The sequence below is a fragment of the Cricetulus griseus genome, chromosome 2, assembly GCF_003668045.3.
Source record: "Cricetulus griseus strain 17A/GY chromosome 2, alternate assembly CriGri-PICRH-1.0, whole genome shotgun sequence".
Classification (NCBI taxonomy): domain Eukaryota; kingdom Metazoa; phylum Chordata; class Mammalia; order Rodentia; family Cricetidae; genus Cricetulus; species Cricetulus griseus.
The window spans coordinates 99,920,975-99,938,409 of NC_048595.1; the positions used below are offsets into that span (position 1 = coordinate 99,920,975).

Below are 17,435 nucleotides of genomic sequence, written 5' to 3' on the forward strand. Positions count from 1 at the left end.
TTTTTTTTTTTTTTTTTTTTTTTTTTTTTTAAATATACCATGCTTGTTATAAGTAGGATTATACATGTTGTTATGCAGCTTTTTATGGGCCATGATATTTGTTTGGGTAGGGGTTGAGAGAGGGTCTAGCTGGCCTCCTAACTTAGCATGCTGCCTCTGCCTTTTGAGTCCTGGGATTATAGGCATGTGCCATCAGACCCCGCATATTTTCTATCTTCTTATCACATTTGAAGAAAAACTGCACATTGCATATATGGGGTTGGGGACAGAGGCCAGGGGTAAACACTTTTCTGGCATGCATGAAGCCTGAAATTCAATCCCTCGTTAATCTCACTACTATTCAGTCCATTAATGATTCACACTAGGATAGACTGGGCTCACACTCAGCAGACGAGGAGTGCGCTAAAGAATGTTAAGTAGGAGATGATGTTGATTAAAAAAAAATACTAAGTGATCCTAAAGTATGCTGAGTTGTCACTGAATTCTTATGTGGCAGTGTTTAAGGGAACAGTCAGGAGACGCGACTCCCCACTGCCTCCTTCAGAAGCCTAAGGAGTTCTACACATTTAGGGACCTGGACTTGGGTCAGACTGGGATGTGTGGCTTCAGTGCAGAAAGGGATTTCAGGACTAACTAGTGGTAGAGCTGCCCCCTCTTCCTCTCTCTCGACCTTAAGCCTGGGGCACTGATATTTTAAAATTAAATATTGGCTGGTAAGATGGCTTAGTGGGTAAAGTCACTTGCCTCTAAGCCTAACAACCTGAGTTTGATCCTGGAACCCACATGGTAGAAGGAGAGAACTGACTCCTGCAAATTGTCCTCTGACCTCCCCACATGTGCTGTGGCTTGCAAATGTACATAAGTGCACATGTGCACATAATAAACACACACACATAAACACAATAAATTAATGTAACTTTTCACAAGTTTAAAAAATATATTCATAAAAAGAAGGGATTTTGAGAGCCCATCCCAAGTGAAGGGATGCTCTCTTGACCTGGACACATGGGGAAGGGCCTAGGCCTGGCCCAGGATGATGTGGTAGACTTTGGGGAGCCCCTTTTGAGGGCCTTACCCTACCTGGGGAGTGGAGGGCGGATGGCTAGGGGCAGGTGTGATGTTGGGGGGGAGGGGAGGGAGAGGGAGAAGGGATTGACATCTGAAGCAAGCTTGTTCCTAATTTGAACTAATAAAACAAAATAAAAATAATTGTTATAAAAAGTAAATATATATATATATTCATACATAAATATTATTTCTATGTCAGCAGCTTTTACAGTAGATGTTAATTGTGCTAGAATTCCTTCAGCTAATGAGAGACTTGGTGAGACTCCAGAGGGTCTCACTTCCCTTCTCATGTCCCAGTAATTTCCCATTCGATCCTGCCTCACTATAGACAGATGGTTCATTTTGTTAAACTTTATTATTATTTCTATTATTATTCATTGTATTATGCATGACATGGACCCAGCACGTGGCACACATGAGAGGACGTTGGTAAGCAGAAAATCTCAGGTGTGGCAAGGTTTCAAGAGCTGCAAAAACAGCAGGGAGTAAGAAGGACCTGAGGGGCTGGAGAGATGGCTCGGCAGTTAAGAGCACTGACTGCTCTTCCAGAGGTCCTGAGTTCAATTCCTGGAAACCACATGGTGGCTCCCAACCACCTTGAATGAGATCTGGTACCCTCTGCTGGCATGCAGGCAGAAGACTGTATACATAATAAATAAATAAAATTAAAAAAAAGAAGGATCTGAGACCCAAGCACTGGGAGACAGAGACAGTAGGCTACGAAGGCCAACCACCCTAAGCAGCTACAGAGTAAAGCTGCTTTAAAACACCCAAACTACATAATAAACAAAGATAGCATTGGTATATGCAATATAGAGCAGGAGGGAGATTGGAGAGCAAGGAGACAGGGTAATAGTTAATACATAATATAGGGGAAATGTTAGCCACACCCTCTTGGAAGCTGGCACAGGTGACACAAACCATGAACACACTAGGGCATGGTCAGTGACATAGCGATACCTTAGATATGAGGGTCCACGCAGGCGGCTCGCTCTCTGTTTATGGTTCACCTGGTTTAGAGGACTGACTCGTTGCGTGAGTACTTTCCTATTAAAACATCTGTTCGTCTGACTCCTTTGAGGTACGCATTTGCACCCCACTTTATTTGGTGTCAGAAGTGGGATACGAACCCACGCCTCCAAGGGAGACAGTAAATAAACGATAGATCAGAAGAAATGCTATTCTAGATTACAGTGGTGGCCACCAAACTGGGCAGGAAGTTTTGATGACTCATAATGTAAACTAGTAAAATGAAAGAGGCAATCTCTAATTAGAAGAGTTGAAGACTTAGGGATGCAGTTCGTGGCAGAGGGCTTGACTAGCTATCACACACGCAAGCCCCACAACCTTCAACACTACCAAGAAAAAAAAACAATGGTGAGATTTGAAGGCCACTAGTAAAATTTATTGGCTGTGTGGCCTTTGGGATAGAATTTCCCTGATCCATATTTCATTTTCTTTGTCAATAAAATTATATTACAATATTAGAGCCTTTGACTTATATTTTAACAGCCCCCATTTTTTTCTCTGAAAAAAAAAAAAAAGTCTTGAAGGGAACCTAATTTGTAAAACAAATAGGATCAGTGAGACACTAGCTTGGTTAACCAAGTTTAATCCCCAGAACCCACAAAGAGCAGAAGGAGAGAATTGACTATATAAAGTTGTCCTCTGACCTCCATATGTACACACTGTGACTCCCACACCCATACAGCATGCATATAAGTACACAATAAAAAATAAAATAAAAGCAAGATTGTTCTAATGGGAGCAAGGGTAAAGGCCCCAGAGCTCTGTCACACTCTTTGGGCACTTCCAAGGCACTCTTGAACCTCCAGGAAGGCAGGGAGAAAAGCTTCAGAAACCACTAAAGCCCTTGCCTGCTCTATTATTCGACTGCCCAAGGTGTAAAGTTGGCCGAGATACCTAGAAAAAAATTATTTGAGTGCTGCTTGCACTTAGATACTTGAAAATGTTGACCTGAAGCCTCACGGTGGTGCATACATTTAATCCCAGCACAGGCAGAGGTGGGCAGATCTCTGAGTTGAGGCCAGCCTGATCTACATAGTTCTGGGTGAGCAGAGGCTACATGATAAGACCCTGTCTCAGTAAATAAACAAAAATAAATTGCCATATAGTATAGTTGCCATAAAGTCATATAATAGAAAAGACGAATTGAGTTTTGTTAAATTTGCCTGATTCTCCTTGTAACAATTTAATGCCCCAAATGTCTGAACCTGTGTAAATGGTAACTTTTATGTAAGCCATGATCTAACCTATATACACGGCCCAGATAATCCACTCTCTAATAATTTTTACTTATTCTAACACACCATCCTTATTCAGAAGGTCTTACTTATCAAGACAAAATTCCTCTCCATCACAGTCTTTTTTTTTTTTTTTTTTTTTTTTTTTTAATGCTCTTGCTCTACCTTCTGGAGCTCGGAATCCCATTCACTCTGCACATCTTCACAGGAGAGAGCCATCAAGTCTGCCTTACTATCTCTTCTTCCTTGTTCCTTCCTTTTGCCATGAACAGTCCATGAAGACGACCTTCCACTTCCTCATTTCAGTTCTTCCAACACCGGCCCCCCAACACACACACACACTCACACACACACACACACACACACACACGCACGCACGCACGCGCGCGCACGCACGCACGCGCGCGCGCGCGCGCACGCACGCACGCACGCACGCACGCACGCACGCACGCACACACACCTTTAGTCGAGGCTGTACTGGAGCTCACTCTTTAGCCCAGGCTGGTTTTGAATGATTATCGACCATTCTGCAATATATACATGAGCTACCAAACCTGGCTTTAATTCAACATTTTCAAGGATTTAAGTGCAAGTTGATTTTCACTTACTCATGGCTTTAAAAGAAGTTATGCTAGAAGAATGCTCTTGAACAAATTACTAGCTCTAGACAAGCAGTGGTGGTGCATACCTTTAATCCCAGCACTCAGGAGGCAGAGGCAGATGGATCTCTGTGAGTTTGAGGACAGCCTGGTCTACAAAGCAAGTTCCAGGACAGCCTCCAAAGCTACAGAGAAAGTCTGCAAAAACAAACAAACAAAGAACAGATGACTAGCTCTGTTAATGACATGTAAATAGGACCCATATTTCATTATTTGGCAACTATTCTTTTCAGGCTAAACATTAGCTGCTCTCAGTGTATCAAAACAGAGAGCTAAACCTTTTGGTCCAAAGCAAATTATGAAGACATCTAGTGATGGAGGGGGTATGAAAAAAACAGCTGAGACCTGAGGCTCAACGAAAGAGGAATCGGTAATGTGATAAACAGAAGCACCGGGCTGGAGGGATGGCTCAGCCGTTAAACACTAGGTTCACAACCAAAAATAAATGACATCCAAGCTTTGATATAACCAGACTTCGGGGAATACGATTCTCACTACAAAATCTGATTGCTATTGAGGCAATATGAAATAGCAGTATTGAACAAAAGCTTCATTCACTGTCTCTCACCAGACCCATTAAATTCCATCACCTCAGGAAGTCAGGGTGTGGGATGGGCTGGGGTACCTTCAAGCATCAGGACCTTGGGACACAGAGTGTAAGAAACATGACTTAGTCCCTAAGAAAAAAGCAAGCAGCACAGCCATTGGCCACGATGCCTGTGGGGGTGCTGAACCTTTATGGTTTCCTGTACTTTGGTTGTCCTGGTAACCTGAGGCCTCCCTATTTGCGTTGGCATCAGAGGCCAAGAGCGGAAGCAGAGCTGGAGCACCAGGAAGACATGCAGGGAAAAATGTGGGCAAGGTAACAGTTATGCCACAGGAGGGTCAGACCTGGGACAGAAGAGTTTCTTGATTGAGTGTAGAAGGGAGTGTCATATAAAATTCAGATCTCTGGATTGCACATCTAGCATTTCTGGTTCAGTGGATCATCAAAGAGTTCAGGAGCCTACAAGTTCATGAGTCTGTCTCCTAGCAAGGAGGTCAAAGACACTATTGTTTTGTTTTGGACAGTGTCTTACTGTGTAACCCTGACTAGCCTGGTACTTATGTAGCCCAGGCTGGCCTTAAACTTGAAGCAACCCTCCTGCCTCAGCCTTCCAAGTGCTGAGGTTACAAACATGCTACTATCACTGACCTGGAGACTATTTGAACATTCTTTTGAAGAAATCTCTAACCGTTTCTTTTCATTCCCAAACCTAAAGCTGACACACACCCCAAAGCTACTCCAAAAGACACTACAGATAGTTCTTTGGTCTGCTTTTTAAGTTTTGCATTTTTTCAAAAAAAAAAAGATTTCTTTTTATTTCATGTATGTGAGTGCTTGTCCAAGTGTATGTATGTGCATCACCTATGTGCAGTGCTCGCGGAGGCCAGATGATGGAATCTGAGCCCATGGAATTGGAGTTACAGATGGTTATGAACTGCCATATGGGTGCTGAGAACCAAGTCTGAGTCCTTTGCAAGAGCAGCAAGTGCTCTTGATTGCTGAGTCATCTCTCTGGCCCCTTATTTTGCATTCAGTTCTGTTAAAGAGGCTTATCGTCTCCCCAGCTCCCCAGAAACTACTGTGTGTCCTTATGAGTGTCTCATCCCCCTTTCACTCCCTTTGGCTTATTGTCACTGTCCTACTCAGATGCCTTTATTGTCTGTTTCCATCTCCTTTCCTATCTCTTTAATGAAACTCACAAACAGTAGTTTCTGGGGAGTTGGAAAGATGGCTTGGCAATTAAGAGCATTGGCTGCTGTAGGCAGGGTTAGCCAAACTTTGCCTACAAGCCACTCAGCCAGAGGACCCAAATGTGATTCCTAGCACCCACCTGGTAGCTCACTACCCTTTCTAATTCCAATCCCAGGGCATCTCATGCCCTTTTCTGGCTTCTGTGGGCACCAGGCACAAATGTAGTGTACATTCATAGGCAAAACACCTATACACATAGAATAAAAATTTTAAATTTAACTTTAAAAAGTCATTTCTGGACCCAGGAAACAGCTCAGTGGGTAAAGTCCTTGTTACACAAGTGTGGGGACCCATGTTCAGCTCTCCAGCACCTCTGTAAAAGCCAGATGTGATGGTGTACACCTATAACCCCAGTACTGAGCAGACAGGGATAGGTGAATCCAGCCAGTCTAGCAGAAATGGCTTAGTGAGACACCCTGTCAGGGCTACAGAAGGATCTTTCATAGTCTGTCAGAATATTGGACTGTTTGAACAGAACAATTATGCACTCTTAGAAGCACTCCTGCTATTCACCACAGCCTTACACACCATCTTAAGCCCTGAGATGCAGCCTCTTCAGTGAAGTTTCAAGTACACATGAATGAATGACTCTCCTCTCACCCTTCTCCAGGCTGAATACAGAATGCCAAAAAAAGGTTAGCTGCTAAATTTGTAACTATAAATTTAGCCAATGTCATCCTCCATCCCCAAAATGTATTTTGCTTGACTCTAAAGTGATATACTGAATATACATATTTACATATGTTTGCTTTGGGCTGTTATTTGAGTATGTGCATATTATAGCATTCATGCACATATATGATGGCATCTTTGTTTGGAAAGCACTTAGGATCCAGCACCAGAATTATGGACCATAAAGGCCAACTTAAAGGACCTTATCAATGAGTTTTACTCTAATTCTGAAAATGCTGGTTTTCTTCAGAGACAACTCTTACTAGTCTAAGCTGGCCTTGAGTTCAGCTGAGGCTGAACTTGAACCCTGCTTCCACCTCCTGAGAGTTGGATTACAGGCATATACCACCCAGCCCAGAGGGTACTGGAGAAGACTGAGCCAGGGCCTTATGCACTATAGTCAAGCATATTATGAAGCTCCAGCCACAGAGAACATAAATAATAATAATAAAATAATAATAATAATAATAATAATAATAATAAATGCAAACACAAACATCTTTTACTGTATCTGGAGAAAGGATTTTAATCACAAGGAAAAGGTAACAGTTGTGGTAAAAAAAAAAAAAGTTTAGAAATGATCTAGAAAAAGAAAAAAAAGAGGTGCTAGAAAAGGAAGGAAGGCAGAAATGGACCATGCAGAATAAATAGCCAAAGCAGAGCTTTTTAGAGACCAAAGGACACATCAAAGAAAAATAGAGCATTTCAACAAGGGTGTTAAATATGGAAAAGAGCCAGAGGGCTGTGGGATTTTAAAAAAGGGGGGCACCGAGTAAGTAGTGGTGTGTGTTGGCAAAAAGCAAGTGAAGAGATGAGAGGAAGGAGAAAATTTATAGCAGAGGAAGTTGGTGTGGAGTTTTCCTCTCAAGATGTCCAGCAGTGCAAAGAAGAAATAAAAGCATAGGCCACTAGGAAGGAGGCAGGGCTGGGGCTGGAACACCATGGGACAAAGCAACAGGACCCAAAGTAGGACATTTTCTTCTTTTCATTAATGACCCAGATTTTCTTGTTTGGGACCAAAGACAACTGCAGAGTTTAATGCTCTTTAAATTACCAAGATCCTAACCCTTTCGATTGCCTTTGGTACAAGAGAGCACACATTATAAGGATCAAGATAGAATTTGTCAGTTTCTGAAACACAAACAAATCCATTTTAGAAGTCAGAGTTAAGTGGCTGTGTTGTCACACCACTGTGACTTAAGACAGCTGTCTTCCTCTTACCAGCCTAGAGCAAACACAGAAACCTACCAGTCCACACTAGACAGTCGGGAACCCAGCACACATGACTGGATGGTAACCTGCTTTTATTTGCATACCAGAATGCAATGTCCCATCCCAAGGAAACTTTTACTTAGGTCAGAATACCCAGGACAGGCGAAAGGGTTGTGGAGGAAAAGTTAAAGTTAAAAATAAAGACAAATAAAGGAAAGGGAAGCAGAAGTGTGTTGCTGATAAGATCCAAGACGGATATGCAGAATTCAGCACAGTCCAAAAGCCCCAAGATCAGCAAAGGAAAACATTCAAATCATACAGCCAATTCTCTCTCGCTCTGGTCAGGAATTCACCAGCTCAAGATGCTCTTACCGCCTCAGACTCCACATCCCAAGTGCCGATAGCACAGGCACGAGCCACCAGGTTTGGCCATATAACTAACTAATCTTTTAAAATGTTTTGCTGACCTGAGCAAGTGGGAGTGCATGGACCCCAGTCTGACAGCTGGGGAACCAGCATAGGACTGAACCAAGCCCCCTGAATGTAGGTGTCCATTGGGAAGCCAGGGCAGTCTATGGGACTTCTGGCAGTGGAACCATTATTTATCCCTAGTGCACGGACTTAAGGAGCCCATTCCCTATGGAGGGATACTCTCTTAACCTAGATACATGGGGGAGGCCTAGTCCCTGCCCCAAGTGATGTGACAGACTTTGGTGATCCCCCATGGGAGGCCTCACGCTCCCTGGGGAGTGGGATGGGGGGTTGGTGGGGGAAATGGGAGGACAGGGGGGAGAGGGAGCTGGGATTGGTATGGAAAGTAAGATTGTTTTTAATTTAAATTTAAAAATTAAATGTTTTAAGGTTTTATTCATGTGTGTTTTCCATCCATGTATTTATGTCAACCGTGTCAGATGCCCTGGTACTGGGATTATGAGTGGTGATGAACAAACCTGTGGGTGCTGGGAATCAAACCCAGGACTTCAAATATAAATGCTCTTAAACCCTAAGCCATCTCTCCAGCCCCCATAAAACTAAGTGACCTAAGTTTTGGTTTTAAACCAAACACATAACATTGATTTTCAATTTTTATTCAAGATTCTGTTTTAAAATTCAGTAAAAGCAAATTGTTTTTTAAGATCGGGTCTCACTCTGTAGCCCAAGCTGGCCTCAAGCTAGTGGCAACCCTCAGTTTTCTCAGTACTGGGCTGGTTATATAGGAAAAACCCTAACAGTCTTATTTTGGGGGCCTAGGACAGGGGTACTGAACGGCAGGCTGGTTACTAACGGTAGACACAGATTACTTTGTTTTTATACCGTCTACTACCTTTGCCATCCCAGGCCAAGATGATGTTCCAGTCTACCTGAGAAATCCAAACATAATTTTCCCACCACAGAAAGCCTTTTCAGAGCCAGGAACTACTGCAAAGATCCAGATAATCCAATTCTCCATTCTCTCTGAATCCTATCCTTTACATGGGCCTCTGGACAGACACCTCTGACCTGTCACACCCTACCCCCTGGGATGGTGGACACTCTTCTCAGAAGCCTGAGGCTCACCACCTGCCTCTCAGTTTTTCTGGATCCTCCTCTCTAGGAAGACTTTGTAGGACCTTTTCTCTGCCCTGTTTGGCTGCTCTATTCAGAAACAAGCTGTGAATTTTGGGACTTTGCATTTTGTACTGCGGTGCCAGCTGGACAGAAAGCCCCTTCCATGATTTCTTTGGGCTCTTTTAAGACCCTCCTCTCTCCAGGGTCCAGTCCCCAAATCTCCCAGAGCCATAATCTTCAAAGGCCATGCTCTGTCCCATCTGGGGAAAGTGGGCAGCTCTGGGGTGACTCAGCCCCGGAATGTACTCACTTCCTCACTCTGCCACCTGCCTGCACTGCAGGAACACAGCCTGGCTCACCTCCAGCGGATGTTTTCCTTGTCCCTGCACAGGTGGCCTGTGCCAACCCCCATCCTGACTCCTGCCCCACCCCTTGCCCCAAAGGTTGCTCTCCTGGGACTCAGTGGCTTTAGCCACTGATAACCCTACGCATACACAGCAGTGCCCAGACCATCAAGCAGTTCTACGCTACCCTGCAACCTCAGAAAGTTATCCTGCTCAAGCCCAGTCTCCTTCCAGTTGTCACAGCTAATGCTCACTTCAAAGTTCATACACCAATGCCCACCAGGTCCCACTTCCAGCACCCCACTGCCTCCAGTAACTGTAGTTACTGCAGAAAATAGTCTATGCTCAGCCTTCAGGTGGGTACCCCCCCCCCCAAAGCAGTGCTAAAGCTAACTAATGACCAGATTTCTAAGCCCTATGCTTGATGCCCCTACACAGGAGCCTACCTGGGTGCACGCTGCTAAGTTTTCCTTTGTTTTTGTCCTGACACCCCTCTGAAAGGGAACCTTGTTTTCTTTCACTCAACTTGGGAGTGGTGGTGCTTGGGGTGGAACCTAGGACACTGAGACGGTAGGCGAGCCCTCTGTCACTGAACTACATCCCTGGCCAAAGCCAAAGCTATGTTGGAGGAAGACAGCTAAGGAATTAGACCTGTACTGACAGCGGGGCTGAATGGAGAGGTGACACGCAGAAAAGTAAGTCCTATCTGCTGTACCAGGTGATGGAGAGTAAAGCTTGGCATGAATGGGACTACAGGCTTGAATGAAAACCAGAGCAAATGTCCTATGAGCAGGAGAGGGATAGTTGGAACAACAGCTGGGTCTTTGAAATGTGGGAAAGTAAAAGTGAAGAGGTCCAGTTTGATCAGGGCCCTGATAAACCACCACCATCACAAGGGTCACAAAGCTGGCTTGGGATCCACATGATCACACAGAAAAAGCAGAGTCCTAAAGCTAGCAGGAGGGAAGGTAAGGCATCCCTCTTCCCAAGGTAATAAGGTGGGAAAAGCGGCTTAATCCGTAGCAGCACGGTGTCCCAAACTAGACACAAGGAACTCCAGATGTCAACAACTGAAACTACAATGCTCCCAGGGCCACATCTGTTTTTCAAGGGGGCAGTAGGGTACCCTGGAGCATAAATATGGAAAGCAGATGTTGGCCTGGAGACAGCAGTCCACAACAGCAGCCCTCAGCTGTGCAGAAATGCTCACTGTCCTCCAGGGGAGAGAACAGCAGCATTTTCTCTGTGCTTTAGCCTCAATAAGTGGCTATTTTATGAGAGCCATGAGCCAAAGATGGTGCTAAGAACATCCCATGTGCTATTCATGATGAGCCCATGAGCTGGCATTTCTATAAAGAGAAGAATGACAGAGGCAAAGTGACTTGTGTGAGGTCAGATAGCTAGGAAGAGTCGCGACCTGAGTCCCAACAGTCAGTTTCTAGTCTCCCAGAGCCGGCAAAACTCAAAGAATGCCTAAGACCGAAGTCCACCAAGCCTCACACCATCATGAGGAAAGAGGAGACACCTCTGTGAAAGTTCAATGATCTGTTAGGGTACTTGGAAAAGATGCTTCTCTTTGAGGTAGGGCATTGCTAGGATTGGGGCAATCTTGCATCTGCTGCCCCTTTGGGGTAAAAAACAATGTGGCAAGTTTATCTTTGGGGTGCCCCACAATGCTGAGGGTAGCCATTTCTCAGATGCATTAGGGAAAGCCTGCCCCAGGAATGGAAGGAAACATGCTCTTCACTCCAGATGCCTGCTTGCTCTCCTGGAGCCTCTGGCAGTTGCACCCTGCTGCAGCTCCTTGGTTTGGCTGGGGCACAAGATTAGCCATCCCCAGGAAATGCCTCCCTCCGGTCCAGGCAGGGATCCCAGCACACACACCCCTGGTGGTGGAGGAGGGAGGGTTGATGGAATGCTTCCTCTCTGCAGGTCAAGGAGATCTGGGGACCACCTGGGGCCTTCAACCCTCCCCCTCCTGGCTGGGCAAGTGCCCAGTCCAGTGCCCCTTCCATGGCCACCCCCTTCCTCCTAGCTGTGTGGGGGCATGAATCAGCTCTCACAGCTTGTTAAAAGCTGGACCTCGTTTTCATGCCCTCACCTCAGGAAACAGAGTTACAGCCTGTCCAGTTCTACTCAGCAGGGGGCCAGGGTCCTCACTTTATAAACATCCTCAGCCTGTTAGAGCAGAGGGCCATGGTATGAGAAAGAGCCCAAGGAGAGAGAAACTCAAAGAGTCAAGAAGCCACGCAAGAAAAGCAAAGGGATAAGACCAGAGGAACCTGAACAAAAGCCAAGCAGGGCCTGAGAGAAGAGCTACAGGAATGACTCTAAGGATGCTCTGGGCTGGACAGGGCAAGGGGATCCTGGGAGGCTGGAGGAGCATCTGCCTGGTGGTGTCTCTGCTCCTGCAGCACCCAGGAGTGAACAGCAAGTGTTACTTCCAAGCTCAAGGTAAGATGGACTGAGGCTTAAGGAAAAGATGGGGTGGTGGTGAAGGCTCAGAGATAAGCCTATATTAGACTACTCAGTCCTCCAACCTGTCAAACAGGAAGGACTGTATGGAGGGCTAGTGTGCATGGCTTCTCCCCCATCCCAGCCAGAAGACTGCTGCCAACACTCCCAGTTCTCACCTACTACAGAACCACCCTCATTCTTCCCTAGCCCCCTGCCACTATGATGGGAAATATTTCACTCTGGGTGAATCCTGGCTCCGCAAGGACTGTTTCCATTGTACCTGTCTGCATCCTGTTGGTGTGGGCTGCTGTGACACGTAAGTGACCAAGAATGGTCAGAGGGAATGCCACGGATGGGGTTGAGGGGCGGCCAGGGAGTAACTAATTTCTGTGAGACAAGAATAACAGAAGAGTGCCATGCGACCACAGATGTGAAGGCACCAAGGAGAAAGGGGAGACGAGGTAGATCGGGAGGGAATACTCCTGCTTGGAAAACTAAACAGTCCTTATACAGGACTGGAGAGCTGAGTTAGGGAGTCTGGGTGACACTAGAGGAGGATATTGGAGGATGGCCATGAGAGGCAAGGGCATGCCATAAAGGTGGCTTTTCACTGTACTGACTCTCCCAATCTTTGGTTTTCTAGGTCTCAGCATCCCATTGACTTCCCCGCTGAGTGTGAAATACGCCAGGAGGCAGGAACCTGTCAATTTTCTCTGGTGCAAAAATCTGACCCTCGGCTTCCCTGCAAAGGGGGAGGACCCGATCTAGAATGGGGATCAGCTAACACCCCTGTTCCTGGGGCTCCTGCTCCCCACTCCAGCTAAAGGATCACCCATCTGCTGACTGCTCACTGCTGCTGCCACTTCCAGGGAAACCACTAGCGGCTGCCAATTTACTCTGAATAAATAAATCAATACCACAGCTGGAAGCCTGGTTCTCATCATCTGTGCTGCAGGGCCCCAGGTGGGAAAAGTGGGCCCCACTGGAGTCCAGGTGTTGAATTTTCAGTATCTTGAAGAAATTAGTGCCACAGTGGGCATGTGGGCCAATTTCAGATAGTTATACTAGTGGTGCTGGGGCCTGGGGCAGCATATGAGACCAGGGTGGGGCTCGTAGGAAGCACTTTGATGGGAAGGTCCCAACTGAAGGTGTCTACAGGCACCTGCTCAGGCCCTGTCCAGGTCGAAGGTTCAGGCTGCTCCAATGGGGGCAGAAGGACCAATCCTGGTTCCCGGGATGTTACAAACTCAAAATGCAATCGCCACTTCAAGGACACTGCAAAAGAAAGACAGAGACAGATACTCTAAAATAGTGGTTCTCAACCCCCTATAGGTCAAAGGATCCTTTCATGGGGACACTCAAGACCACCGAAAAAGAGATGTTTACCTTGCGATTTGTAACAACAGCAAAATTAGTTACGAAGTAGTACTGAAAATAATTTTATGGCTGGGGGTCACCACAACATGAGGAACTGTATTAAAGGGTTGCAGCATTAGGAAGGTTGAGAACCACTGCTCTAAAAGCAAGTAGTTCAGGTGTGGTGGCACACACCTGTAATCCCAGTATTAGGTGAAGGCAGGAAGACCACAAGTTCAAGAGGGGACTACATGAGACCCTAATATCAAAACAAAACAAAACAAAACAAAAAAAAAAAACAAACAAACAAAAACCAAGCAAGTGGTAGGTAGTAAAAGCTAATAACAGGATATGGTTAGTAAAATAAAAAATAAAAAACTCAGAACCATCAAGATGGCTCAGCAGGTTAAGGGGACTTGTCGCCAAACCTGATGACCTAAATCTGATTCCCAGGACTCATATGGTAGAAAGAACCAACTCCAGAAAGTTGTCCTCTGACCTCCACACAAATGCTGTGATGCATATGCCCAGATCCACACACTAAATAAATAAATGTATTTAAAATTATGACTGGATGTGATGGTGCATGCCTTTAACCCCAGTGCTCAGGAAAAGGAGATGGAAGCAGGTGGATCTTTGTGAGTTTGAGGCCAACCTGGTTTACATAGTGAACTCCAGGCCAGCCAGGCACTGGTGGCGCACGCAGGGAGATCTCTGTGAATTCAAGGCCAGCCTGGTCTACAGAGCTAGTTCCAGAGCAGCCAGGGTTACACGGAGAAACCCTGCTAGAAAAACAATACAAACAAATTTTTTGAAAGAAAAAACAAACTGTATCCATAAAGAGGAGACACAGGGCAGGAGCTTCGATCAAACACTTCGTTTTTAAGAAATCTGGTGTGTTAATATGTTAACCAGAGACACCATTAAGGATCTACCTAGAAACCCAAAATCAGGATAGTCAAGACTGGGTAGTTTGAAGTCAATGTGCTAAGGAGCCAGAGACCAGTGCACTACAGGGGCAGGAACAGTACTTTATAAAGCTGTTAAGAGCTTAGGGGTCAGCACATCTAAGAAACAAGGAAAGTGGAAAGATGTGAAAAATGCAAAGGGTTGGGCTGGATGTGGGTGTATATGTCTGGGAGTTTTAGGGATCTAGGCTCATTACACTCTATCCAAGCCCAGCATTTACTTCCCCTTCTCCTTTCTCCAATAATGGTCAGGCTCTCACCAATGGCAGTGCAGAAGCCAGGGGTAGAACAGAGAGGGATGGGGAGAGAGAAGCTGGTTCTGGCTGTATGGAGGCAGGACTCCTGGTGCCGGGCATGAGTCACATGGGACACTGAAGGGGCAACTCCTGTCCCACGGCGTCGCTGGTACTCTGGCTGTACACGCTCTTCAGTTTGCAAGCTTACTGAAAACTGGGAGCAAAAGGAGAGATGTATACCAGCAGGCATTTGGAAATATGGATGGTAGGTGAGTGGTAGCCCTGAGGAACCCCAATTTCCACTTCTACAAACCACCCCTCTTTATGCAGGCCCCTCTTCCACCCTAGCCCTACAAGCTGAGCACAAAAAACAAAAACAAAACAAAGCTCTCTCCCCCTCAAACAAACAAACAAACAAAAAACAAAACAACCCTGTTCCTTTCTTACCTGCAAACAAGCTACGGTTCCTTCCCCTAAGTTTAAGGTCCCCACCACGTCCTCGCCGAGTCGGTACACAGATTTGAAGATACCAAATGTCCCAACTTTCCCTCGGCCATCACTGATATTGTATAAATCTGGGGAAAATTGATAACAAAAGGCTACAGTTTACACTGGGGAATATCTAAGATTGAGTCTCAGAGGCCAAACATGAGTCTTTTTGTTATAATGGGGTAAGATATTAGTGGACCCATGAAGGGATGTGGCAGGCAGGAGACTTTTCAGACAGAAATACAACAAGAGTAGGGCTGGAGCAGGGCAATTATGAAAGGTTCTCACGGAGGCTGCGGCAGGAGGTGGCAGCCATGAGGCGCTCCCCGGCCAGCTCAGCTAGCCATGAATCCTTCTTCCCACTTTCATCCTCCTCTAAGAATGGACTTGATGGAGCCACAGCCTCATCCTGGGGAAAGTGGACATCCTGAAGACCTAGAGAGGAGTAGAGGTAATTCTGGGGGCAAACCAGAGATGTAAACAGACAATTGGTTTAGAGTCCAACCTGAAGGGGCTGAGGGGGAGCCATGCTTATGGTCCCCATCTCATCCTCAGCACTGTCTCTAACACGAGGAGTCCTGGCAGGTCCTCTTGGACTATGTTTGGTAAGCCTCTACCTCACCCCTTCCCTCTAGGAACCTGACTTACCAGTCAGCACAAGAACTCTCAAAGGGACTCTGAGTAAAGTGATTGGTGAATTGACACGCTGGCAGCCAATGGTCAATTTGTAGACATACTTGACTGACTGACCCCGAAAAGAAGGTGGTCCCTCTGTGGGCAGCACTTCACTGTAGGAGTCTGGTTGGGAAAATAATAGTCAGGACAACTAGAGGCAGCCAGGGTTCTCCCTCCAGGAGACTAAGAAGGCACTTTCAGGCTGGGGGACAATCACTCACATGATTTGGACTCTCCAGGGTCTAGTCTCAAGTCACAAAACAGAATTTTTGGTGGAGTAGACAGGATACACTGACCCCTCTCTCCTATGAAAAATAAGAAAGACTGCAATGAAATGACTCCATTGTCCATTACTGACCAGAGTCACACAGAAAATGGAAGCAGAAAAACTGCAAACTCTTTCTGATGTAATATGGGAACAGTCTTATATCCCGAAATCAATAGTCAACCTTCCCCTATACTCATGGTGTGTTGGTGACTACATAATACAAGAACAACTTAGCTTTACCCTTGGGTGACAATGACTTCCCCTCCCTCCAAGACAAACACTCTATCTCTAACCTCGGTGTGGAAGAAAGACAGTCTGGCTGTCAGGCTGGACATCCGGCTGACTAGAGTCAGGGGGTGGCAGTGCCACTCGACTCTCACTGGCATGGAACTGGCAGTGGATCTGGGCACTGGCCCAGGCCAGAGCCTCACTGTGAGAGAGGAAAAAGAAGGAATGAGAAGACAGTTCCTGACTTCACAAATGCTTTCCCTCCGACGCTGTCCGACAAGATCACCAAGGTTAGATAACTGTCTTAAGTGACCGGGGAATCCAGAACCCCCAAAGTGAAACCATTACACAATGCAAAGTGCATCAAGTTCAGAGAGGGAGGAGGAGGAAAGGCGGATAGGAGCCCATGTCATCCACATCTTTGTTGAAAAGCCCTTCCCTACAATGAGAGCACAGAATGAGCAAGGAGGAGGTGGTAATGGTAGTGTAGTTACAGGACAACCAAAGCTCTGATTTAGAAGGAGAGAGCGATACCAGGGTTCCTCCCTGAGGGGCCACCACCTTCAATACCAGCATCCCCACCTGGATGCAGAAGTGGCGGTCGGGGGCAGGGGATTAGTGACAGTCACTAAACATTCCAGAGCCTCCCCCGCCAGAAATACAGGACCTCGACTCAGCTCAGCCACCACTTCAATCATGGCAGCTCCAGAACCAAATCTAGAAGGAAACATAAGGTGCCAGAAGTCAGTACAGGGGAAAGGAAGGAGAGCCCCAGGGCGCGAGAAGTAGGGTTTTTCAAGTTTCGGTGCGGGTGGGAAGCTGGCACGGATAGTGACTCCGTACCTCTGCGTCCAGAGTCGGGCTAGACCCCCTGCGCCGCCACCCACAGGTTTCCAGGCCTGCCTTTGTCCCCGCTTCCCCCGAGGCTCCACATCCTAGCCCAGGACACCGCTGAGTGTTACGTCTCTGGATACAAACTCGGACTCTTAGAGATGGAGGTCCTCACCTGACCGCCCCTCCGAGACCGGCTCGGAGATCGGTGGCTTCCGCGGTGCCAGCGGTGCGGCAGAGGCGGGACTTCCTTTGTCACACTGCAGGGTTGAGGCGTCCCTTCCGGTCCGACCTGCGGGGTGCTTCCGGCCGGAAAGGGCTCGGGTGGTCCCTGGGCTGTGTGGTCACCCTCCCAGCGGTGG

The 17,435-nt window shown here is 46.5% G+C and overlaps 2 protein-coding genes across 3 annotated transcripts; one reads left to right on the forward strand and one right to left on the reverse strand.

Moving 5' to 3' along the window:
• Positions 1-8,745: 8,745 nt before the first annotated feature.
• Positions 8,746-17,390, reverse strand: Rgp1 (RGP1 homolog, RAB6A GEF complex partner 1). 2 transcript variants are annotated; one of them, XM_027403234.2, is made up of 9 exons: positions 17,249-17,390; positions 16,825-16,959; positions 16,308-16,444; positions 15,968-16,051; positions 15,720-15,869; positions 15,360-15,506; positions 15,030-15,157; positions 14,607-14,796; positions 8,746-13,297 (listed from the first exon to the last, which is right to left on the reverse strand). In XM_027403234.2, the coding sequence occupies exons 2-9, from the start codon at positions 16,938-16,940 to the stop codon at positions 13,074-13,076; spliced, it is 1,176 nt and encodes a 391-aa protein (XP_027259035.1). In that variant the 5' UTR covers positions 16,941-16,959; positions 17,249-17,390; the 3' UTR covers positions 8,746-13,073. The 2 variants fall into 2 exon arrangements, with proteins under 2 accessions (XP_027259035.1, XP_027259036.1); XM_027403235.2 differs by lacking the exon at positions 17,249-17,390 and adding an exon at positions 17,086-17,236.
• Msmp (microseminoprotein, prostate associated) lies at positions 11,856-12,943 on the forward strand. The gene is made up of 3 exons (XM_027403237.2): positions 11,856-12,019; positions 12,230-12,338; positions 12,666-12,943. Exons 1-3 carry the CDS (start codon positions 11,890-11,892, stop codon positions 12,844-12,846), a joined length of 420 nt encoding a protein of 139 aa, XP_027259038.1. The 5' UTR covers positions 11,856-11,889; the 3' UTR covers positions 12,847-12,943.
• Positions 17,391-17,435: the final 45 nt, after the last annotated feature.